This window comes from Thunnus albacares, chromosome 18 (assembly GCF_914725855.1).
Source record: "Thunnus albacares chromosome 18, fThuAlb1.1, whole genome shotgun sequence".
Lineage (NCBI taxonomy): Eukaryota > Metazoa > Chordata > Actinopteri > Scombriformes > Scombridae > Thunnus > Thunnus albacares.
This window is the reverse complement of record NC_058123.1, coordinates 3601336-3611548: the sequence shown is the minus strand read 5'-3', so window position 1 is coordinate 3611548 and position 10213 is coordinate 3601336. Positions and strand designations below refer to the sequence as shown.

The window sequence follows — 10213 nt, the reverse complement described above, 5'->3', positions numbered from 1 at the left end:
AATACAGAAGTATTAGAACCAAATTATATTTAAAGGACGATTCACAAGTTTTCCTAATGTGTCTTAAAACAAGTCAAGAGGCCACATGAACATTAAACTTGTTTTTCTTGCTGTAATCATTCCTCCTGTTCATACTGACCATTAGAAGATGATGGAGGACAAAATCCACAGTCCTCCTTCTGTGCAAAAAATGTATTTAAAAGTTTATCTGAAGCTAATATGAAGCTTCAGCGTCCAAATGAGTCAAATCAAGTAGATATCTTTCAATGTTACAGTTTTTTTAGTGCCAAAGTCCCTCTTTTTGTTACTATACTTCCACTGCAGCTCAACAGGGAAACACAAAGAGGGAATTTGATGCTAAAAAGACTGTAAATGTGTCAGATATCCACTTGATATGACTAACTCAGACTGATGAAGCTGAATAGAAGCTTCACAGAGACTTTTAAATGACTGTATGGACACACTGTGGATTTTGGCCTCCATCACTTCCATTGAAAGCACATTTGAAGGATCTTTTAATATCCAGTATGAACAGGAGGAATGATTACAGCGAGGAAAACCTCTTTCACTGCTCATATGGACACCTGACTGCTGGTTTAACACACACTGGAAAAACTGTGAACTTGTCCTTTAATTCATCCAAGAGGCAGAGCTGCAACGATTCAGCGTTCAGTTGATCCTCAGAAAATAGTCTTTTTTTTTTTTACGTAATCTGATAATCGTTCTTGTGATCTTTCCAGTAAAAATACCAAACATTCGCTGGTTCCAGCAAATGTGACGTTTTTCTTTGTCACACATGACAGTAAACTGAATATCTTTTGGTTTTGGACTGTTGGACAAAATACGTCATTTGAAGACATAACTTACGAGCAAAAATGTTCAGTTTCACAATTAACAGAGAAAATAATCTGCAGATTAACTGATAATGAAAACAATCATTAGTGGTAGCCATTGATAAGTCATAATAACTCTGGGCCCTGAGGGATCTGTCACTGGAACATAGTTTTGGGGGATTTGCTGATGATGTTGTTAAACAAACAGACGTAACGTTCTGGCAAACCAATTTATTTTGTACAAAATAAATATCACATTCAAACATTCATGTGTTGTATAAACCCCAAAAACACAACCAGTGAAAAACAGTCAATGAAATGTGCTTTAACAAGTTCTCCTTAAAAATATCCAGACAGACAGAATCACTGCAGGAATGAATGAATGATTAATTGGCCCCTAATTTCCACAACAGTTATTTAGATGCGACAGATCGATTGATAAGAAAGTGAACATCAGATCTTGAATCTAATCGACAAGACTAACAACATCCACGGTCTTTGTTACACTTCAGCACTTTGAGGTGAATTTACAGTTTTACTGAGACAGAAAGACACTTAACGCACAACTGACTAAAAGACCAGAATGATATTTACAGCGTTTGAGTCACATCCTCTTCCTCCTAAAAACACAATGTGGCCTTTTCAGACAGTCCGATCCTCTTCTGTAATTAATTTAAATATAAATTCAAGTCCGCTTCGAACCCTCGAGAGGAAGCTGTGCACAGCTTGTTGTCCGTCGTCTTCATGTACAAACCGACAGTTTGTCCTCAGCGAATGTAAAACTCCGTCAGACGTCTCGCTGCTCATCAGGAGTCTCCGCTCATGATGGCGAGGAACTCCTCCTGGTTTACTGGAAGAGAGAAATAAAGTTAAAGGAATGAAGTTCAGTCTGACATTAATACTTGTTTTAAACATATTCCAACAAAGTGCCACAAAACAGCCGTATTACTCATATTAAGGCTCCAAATATCTATTTTTTATTATCGATTAAGAACTGATTCTAACTTCAAGAACACTGAATACTGTCTAGTTTCTGTTTTATTAATGCGTCAGTCTGTCTTTAACTGTTGTAAAGTTACGCATGTGTTCAGGTCACCTTCCCTGTGCAAATAAAGGTTAAATACAAACAAATAAATTCTTCTGAACAAAGAATGAAAACTAAAGATTATATTCAAATTGTACAAAATTCAACCATGTGTTGATGTTTCTAGCAGGAAGTGTTTGTTCTGACATTCAACACATCTCATGATTCCTGAAAGTAACACGATCATATCATCATTTATTTGTCCATTCATTCATTATTGTCTGTCTGCCCTCTAGTGGCTGTTAGTGAGAACAGCACATCACTTATTACATATCAGTGTGTCTCCTCTCAGCTTCATGATTAAGACTAATAAATAAGATGTGTGCATTTACTTAGTTCACAGAGTATTTATGCAAAGAGTGAAAGTCACAGATTTATCCAACTACTAACAACATGCTGCTGACAGAGTTTCAATTTAAGACTTTAATATCACATAGAATGTAATTTAATACCTGTTTCCATATCGCCAAAGTATGAAAGTATGATGGAAAACAAATAGGGATGATCCCAGCAGTATAAAACAATAATTACTAAATTATTATCGGAACTTGTCAGTAGTGAGTATTTGAGTCTGTTTGTGAACCAATAAGACAACAGAGAAAAAATAAAAGCATCAAGAGTTCAAGACATAAAAGCTCATCAGATGTGCTGCTTTAATCTCATCTACAGGTAGAAGCTGCATTTTGTCAAATAGTCTCCGTTAAAAGTTTGCTGAATCAGCTCCTGTTTGCAGTGTAACATGTATGTACAGACAACTATCACCTGGTTACTGTGATACTGAAGAAAACTTAAAAACATGAAGATTCTCAGGCAGGTTCTGCAGCTTGTTTTTGCTCAGAAGTGGATTTATGGAGGTCTAGATAATAATGATAACCTGGGGAGTGTAAATCACACTGAATGACATTAAATTTCAGGTCTGTGTGTTCAGATTTGAGTTATGACTCCGAGAAGGACAACGATTTTGTCCTGTGATGTTCATCCTGTCCGAATGAGGCTTACAGTTTATTTTAAAGTCACATCAACAATCTGATGAAGTCGGATCTGAAACATTTCTGTAATATTCAACACGACACTCATAACTGATGTTTGAACATGGCAGCGAACACTTACTCTCGCCGTCTCCGTCGGTGTCAAACTCGTCGATCATGCTGCGCAGCTCCTCGTCGCTGACGTTCTCCCCGAGCTCTCGAGCCACTCGTCTCAGGTTCCTCAGACTGATCCTTCCTGATTCGTCGTCGTCAAACAGCTTGAAGGCCTTCATGATCTCCTCCTTTGGGTCTCGCTCCAGTATGCGGTCGGTCACTGCGGAAAGATACGACCGCGTTCAGGATTTACTGAAGCTCTTCAGTCAGTGTCACTGACAGTTTGACTGTCACGTGTATTTCAGTAAACGTCTAATGAAGTGAAGGTAAACTTACCAACTTCATTGAAATCTTCAAATGTTATTTTGCCGTTTCCCTCTCTGTCGTAGTCCTTAAGGATCTTCAGAACATCAACTTTCTTCACTTCAAAGCCGAGCGCTCGCATCGCCACCTGTTGGGAAATTTTAAAAAGAACTATACGTTTAAATGGCATCACTTAAAGACATCTAAGGCTGCAACTAACCATATATTATCCTATTATTCTATCAAAAAGTAGTGGTTTGGTCCCTCTGACTGATATATTATTATATATGACATCATTAGATTATTAATAGTGAAGCATCAGTGTTAGAGCAGCATGTTACTGTTGTAGCTGCTGGAGGTGGAGCTAGTTTACACTACTTTATATACAGTTAGCTAGTTTAGTCCAGTGGTTCCCAACCTAGGGGTCGGGCCCCTCCAAAGGGTCAGCAGATAAATCTGAGGGGTCGTGAGATGATTAATGGGAGAGGAAAGAAGAAAAAACAAAGTTCTGATACACAAATCTGTTTTCAGTTTTCATTCTTTTTCTCTAATCTTTGTTTTTTGCTGAAATATTGGATCATTTGAACATTTATTGAAATGAAAGCATGTGAGAAGTTTAGAGGGAAAAATCACTATTTGGTGGAGCTGTTAACAACTCATAGACATGTGAAATGTGACCTCGACTACACACTGCTTTTTGTAAGATGTCAAAAGCCAAAAAGGTTGGAAACCACTGGTTTCATCTTTAACAATGTGTTGTATTTTAAAAGCTTGTTATATTATCCATTGTGTCAAATCTTCATCTGAAAAGTAACTAAAGCTGTTAAATAAATGTAGTGGAGTAGAAAGTACAATATTTCCCTCTGAAATATAGTGGAGTGGAAGTATAAAGTAGCATCACATGGAAATACTCAAGTAAAGTACAAGTACCTCAAAATTGTACTTAAGTATGGTACTTAGTTGCTTTCCACCACAGACGAGGATTGATGGGATTCATAAGCATGCTAAGAATATATCAAACTGTAAATAAAATAACATGGCCGGTTGGTTGTCTGTCTTCCTTGAACACAGCGGTGTGTTTCTCTGCTCACCTTCAGCTCATGATAATCTATTTCTTTGTCTTTGTCGGTGTCAAACAGCTCGAAAGCTTCTTTGATTTCGTGTTTCTGGTCCTCGGTGAGCTCTCTCCTCTTCTTACGCTTTGCTTTGTCGGCTGATAGTTCAGTTCTGGGGAGAAAGACGCCATTAACCGTTAACTTTCATTCACTTTATAACCACAACCGTCAAATTCGCTTTAAACACAACAGCACGGTGCAATGAAACATGCTGGATAAATAAGCAGCTAGCTTGTTTGTGACATAATATTTCAAAGCGTCACTGATAAACAGTAATTTACACATTAATAACATTTTAACGGATTATTCTGTTGTAACACTGATGATAAGAGCCAAACATGCTAACACCGGAGCTAACGTTAGCTCTTGCTAAACGTTTCCTGCATTCACTGTTCAAACAAACTGTGGCAGAAAACTGATCGATTACAGATCGATTTACCTTAAAGACAAACTCATGCTGGGAGGATTTTAAAGCCCCTGTAAACAAAACGTTATTGGTTATTGCCGCAAAAAACACACGGATATCACTGCACAACAACAACAACAAATCCGTTTATCCGCGCTCGCACTGAAGCCTCCTATTGGTCGCTGGTAACCAGGCAGCAGTAAAGTGTCCTCTGATTGGTTTACGTCACATTACGTCAAACAGTCCTCATTATGAATTTACAGTGATAGTTTGTTTAAATGACGTAGTTGTATTTTACGACACAACTTTTAGTACATTTTGATAGCTACATTTTTATTTTATAATTTATATAATTTATGCATTTCCTCGCAAAAAAATAAAGTCTGTTGCATCCTTTAAGCCATGTAAAGAATCACAAAAGTTCCTTAAACATATAATCTTTATTTATTTATTTTTATTTATTTACTTATTTTATTGTCTTCAGTTCTATTATTTCTTTTGGGGTTTTTGTTTTGTTTTGTTTTTTAAAAATATGATTCTGTTCTTGTGCTCTTTTCTGTAGTTCTACGTCCTTTATGGATTTGTTCAACTGTTTGTTTAATGTGATGGTTTTCCTGTACTCGTGTATTATTTGTGTGTGTTATGTGTTTCAAAGTTTTGCCAATAAAGTTGAGGGAAAAAAAGTGATAGTTTAAGTTTTGGATTGACATAAATGATTTTATTTTCAATAAAACTAGACACAACTATATAAGATATTTTGACCGCAATTTCAAATCCAGAGCTACAATCATTAGTCGATTAATTGATTAGTTGCTATTATATTAATCCATTATTATAAACTATTTTTATAATCATTTTGAGTAATTTTTTTTTACCTAATTCTTTGATTCCAGCTTCTCAAATGTGAGTATATTCTGGTTTCTTTAGTCTTCTATGACAGTAAACTGAATATATTTGGGTTGTGGACAAAATAAGACATTTGAAGACATCATCTTGGGTTTTGGGAAGCACTGATCAACATTTTTCACCATTATCTGACATTTTATGCACTAAAAAAAACTAATTTATTAATCAAGAAAATAATCAATAGATGAATCAATAATGAAAGTAATTGTTAGTTGCAGCCCTAGTGTCGGGAAATATACATTTTGAAAGAAAAAAGCAAATATTGGTCTGATTAAATACTTTGTTTTTCATCTGTTTAGAGAAAAATGGAGACATGTGAGGACGTTCTCTGGAGATTTTAGAGACCAAATGACTTTTTGACTAATTGTGAAAACAATCGACAGGTTAATCAACAATTAACATGATCATTAGTTGCAGCCCTGCTTTTGATTGTAACTGTTAAATTTCATGTTTGTAAAGCAGAATTCTCCAAATTTAAATAGTTTCTTGATATAATTTAATCTGTACATTGATTCCTTAAAAGTAATGATGAATAAAAAGAGTTTTATGATGAACAAACGCCTTCAAGTTTACTATTACTTTCCTCTTTATTCATTTAATTGGTGTATTTTTTTAAATATAATTTTATAATGAAATCCTAATTTGTATGTGTATGTATTTATATGAAGGTTGATTATATTTGTGGTGCTAACTTACAGTATTTATAAACATTTACATATATCTAGCTTACTAACTATTATTTACTTTAACCATCTACTGTTGAGGTGACATTATGAATGTGAGAGAACTATTTATTTTCTCTCATATTTATTTAATTCAGTTTGTTGATATTGTGGATTGTCCACAATGTTTGAATGTCTTGTCTTTTGTGTGGATTCCAGGAAGAATTTAGTGTCATTTACCAGCACTGCTTTAGAAAAATTACACCAAACTGTTAAGACTGTAGCGTCGCTGACATCTGCTGGCTACTGCTTATTATTGCAACAGTTACTATGACACAACTGAAAAACTGACTGTTGAAAAGGTCAAATCAACCTCATGATCCAGCTCTTGTTTTCCAGGCAGGGCAGCGTCTCGTCTGTCTGCAGACACATTTCACACACATCATGGATAATTCAGTCTGGACTGAACGGAAAACAAATCCAGTCGTTTCCAAAGACTTTCCTCCATGATGCTCCTCGTTTAAAACCTGCATGTCTACCTTGGAATAAGCAGAGTCACAGTTTTTGTTTTATTAGTTATTTATTTAGGAGCTTTAATTGTTAACATTTTGGAAAATCATCTTTGGCTTCAACACATACTGTGTAAAAAACAATACAGGATGATTGACGATGCAGGACAAAGACGAGGACAAACAGCAAAGTACATTAAAAATAAAAACAATGTACTAAATAAAGTTTCTGTGAGATTCACAGCAGGCTACACATTCAGCATCCTAACTGCATTTAGCAACAGTAAAGACTTGCTGTACATATTTTCATGTGTTTATAGCGCGTCCTTGAGGGTTTAAGTCAAACTATTTTCCTTCACTAAGCATCATGTGATGTTTCTCCTCCATTTGCCTCCTTGTTTACTGTGAGTCTGTGCTGGAGCTAAAGTTGAATATTTTTCTTATTGTCAACAAATTCCATGTTGAACCAACAATGAACTGATCTACTGACAAGTATTGTGTATGTATCTAAAGCCTGATTTATCTTTATTCTATATTCCACTGTGCTGTTGTCCAAACACTATTAAAAACTCATCAGTGAGTCACACTGTTGCACTGGGTGAACTGTTCCTTCATCACCATGAACACACACATTGTAGTTTGTTCTGACTCAGTCACACACACACACACACACACACACACACACACACCGTCCTGCTGCCAGAAATACTCAGTAGAACACCAAATGTAGATTCATCCGCCGCTGAAAATAGTCCCTAACAGATGCACTATTTCCTCCTGATTGTTTGTGTCTTTGTTTGTTAAAAACAACAGCAGCCAGCTGTTTCAGGAAATTATTGAGACTTTTATGAATGAATTGATTTTTATTTCCTGCCTTACTCTTAGAATGGTACATAATAATAGGACATATAAAATAACAAGTTCCGGTGATTGACTTTCATGTTCCAAAGAAAAACAAATTGCTGCAACCTTTATGTAGTTTGGAGAAAAAAAATCATAATTTCCCTGTTCGTTTTTTTTTTTTAATGATCTCTTTGTGTCATTATACACAGAACAATACCAAACTAAATGTTTTTCATTTCTACTTCTACTTCTTCAATGCCAACATAACATCCTGTTCCCAAATGTAAGACTAAGACATCACATGTCAGTCAGGGATGTTTTTCTTTTAGGAAGATTAAATTTCACATGATTTTCAGCACTAAACGAGTTTTGATTTATTCCAAATCTCATTAACCCATTTTTCTTTAAACAGATGAAAAACAAAATCGAATCAAACTGATATTAGTTTTTTTTTCTTCCAAAATGTTCACTTCCTCACACTACATGACTAATGACTGTTTTCATCCTCTATTAATCGATTAATTGTTTGATCTATAAAATGTCAGAAAATGCTGAAAGATGGCGATTAATGTTTCCCAAAGCACAAGATGACGTCCTTAAATGTCTTGTTTTCTCCACAATCCACAAGTTATTCAGTTTACTGTCATAAAGGGACTAAAGAAACCAGAAAATATTCACATTTGAGAAGCTGGAACCAGAGAATTTGGACATTTTCTCGTAAAAAATCTCTCAAAAGATGAATCGCTCATTGAAATAGTTGGTGGTTAATTTTCTGTTGATCGACTAATTGATTAATTGTTGCAGCTCACACCCTTTGTGAGCTGTTTTTTTTTTTTTTTTTTTTAAAGCTTTCCGTCCTCAGTAGGAACCAATGGGCTTGGAGCTGAGACACAGACAGAGGAGGGTTGTGGCGTAAAATAACCATAAACACAGGCAGGCGTACACATGCTCCTCAGCAACGTGTTCATGTTTAAAGATGTTGTGAATAAAAGGGTTTTGAGGAGTGACTGGCCCACCTTGTTTTTTCCCACTGAGGAAATGACACTTTACTCTAACAGCCACACATTTCCAGTCCAGACTGACTGAGCTGAATAGAGTCGGACACACACACACACACATGAATACATCTACCAAACCTCACACACACACACATACATTCACTTAGTGTGTCACAAAAGGTTAAAACCAGCAGCACACAGAACACAGAGTGTTTCTGGTAGGACTGAGTTCACCTCCACCGTCGACAGTCTCCTGTGGAACAACACACAGAGGCCTCTTGTGCTGCTTCTGGTCGGGCTGGAGAGAGAGAGAGAGAGAGAGAGAGAGAGAGAGAGAGAGAGGAGGCTGCTGAAACCTTTCAAACATTTAACAAAACTTTGAGTCAACAGCCATGATTAAGTTAGTTAACTGCTAACATCAGCACAGTTTGAGACAGAAGTACCTTAAAGGAGGGGTTCATATTTTTTCATGTATGTCTTAAAATATCAGGAGGCTCCAAATGAACAATGGAGCCTGTTTTTCTTGCTGTAATCATTCCTCCTGTTCATACTGACCATTAGAAGATCCCTTCATAATGCACTTACAATGGAAGTGATGGGGGACAAAATCCACAGTCCTCCTTCTGTGCAAAAAATGTATTCAAAAGTTTATTTGAAGCTAATATGAAGCTTCAGCGTCCAAATGAGTCAAATCAAGTAGATATCTTTCAACGTTACAGTCTTTTTAGTGCCAAAGTCCCTCTTTTTGTTACTATACTTTAGGGGTGTGCCCGAATACAAATACATTATTTGGCAAAGCACAAATAGCTTTTTTTTTTTTTTTTTTTTTTTTTACGAATATTTGTTTCATACAAATATGTCAAAAATTATTTGTTTTCAGGAAGAAAAATAAACCATGTCAAATGCGCAGGTTGGTTACATCGCTTCTCAGTGTCTCTCTCAATAACACTTATTGTAACACTTTAATTTTCTAAAATTAAAAGCGTAATTAAAACAAAAACCGGATTTTTAAGCCTCTCTCCACTTTTACTCGAATACAAATACAAATACAAATACAAATAATTTTGCTGCCTCAACAAATACAGATACAAATACAAATACTGGGCTCTCTGCACATCCCAACTATACTTCCACTGCAGCTCAACAGGGAAACACTGTCCGAGGAAACACAAAGAATTTGATGCTAAAAAGACTGTAAATGTGTCAGATATCCACTTGATATGAATAACTCAGACTGCTGAAGCCTCATATAAGCTTCACAGAGACTTTTAAATGACTGTGTGGACACACTGTGGATTTTGGTCTCCATCACTTCCATTGAAAGCACATTTGAAGGATCTTTTAATATCCAGTATGAACAGGAGGAATGATTACAGCGAGGAAAACCTCTTTCACTGTTCATATGGACACCTGACTGCTGTTAAATCACAAGTTAGCTAAAGTAGCTATCTCTTCTTCTGCATTGGTTTAAT

General features: G+C 35.9%; 1 protein-coding gene across 2 annotated transcripts; it reads right to left on the bottom strand.

Moving 5' to 3' along the window:
- Nucleotides 1-1477: 1477 nt before the first annotated feature.
- cetn3 (centrin 3) lies at nt 1478-5005 on the bottom strand. Of its 2 annotated transcripts, none has more exons than XM_044333037.1 (5): nt 4857-5005; nt 4394-4529; nt 3336-3450; nt 3034-3219; nt 1478-1683 (listed from the first exon to the last, which is right to left on the bottom strand). In XM_044333037.1, the coding sequence occupies exons 1-5, from the start codon at nt 4871-4873 to the stop codon at nt 1640-1642; spliced, it is 498 nt and encodes a 165-aa protein (XP_044188972.1). In that variant the 5' UTR covers nt 4874-5005; the 3' UTR covers nt 1478-1639. The 2 variants fall into 2 exon arrangements, with proteins under 2 accessions (XP_044188972.1, XP_044188971.1); XM_044333036.1 differs by having other exon boundaries at nt 3028-3219; nt 4857-5003.
- Nucleotides 5006-10213: the final 5208 nt, after the last annotated feature.

Coding starts and splice junctions, on each gene's coding strand:
- cetn3 (XM_044333036.1), bottom strand. Junction 3,451..4,393: donor TAGATTATCATGAGCTGAAG/GTGAGCAGAGAA, acceptor ATTTCCCAACAG/GTGGCGATGCGAGCGCTCGG. Junction 3,220..3,335: donor TGAAGATTTCAATGAAGTTG/GTAAGTTTACCT, acceptor ATCTTTCCGCAG/TGACCGACCGCATACTGGAG.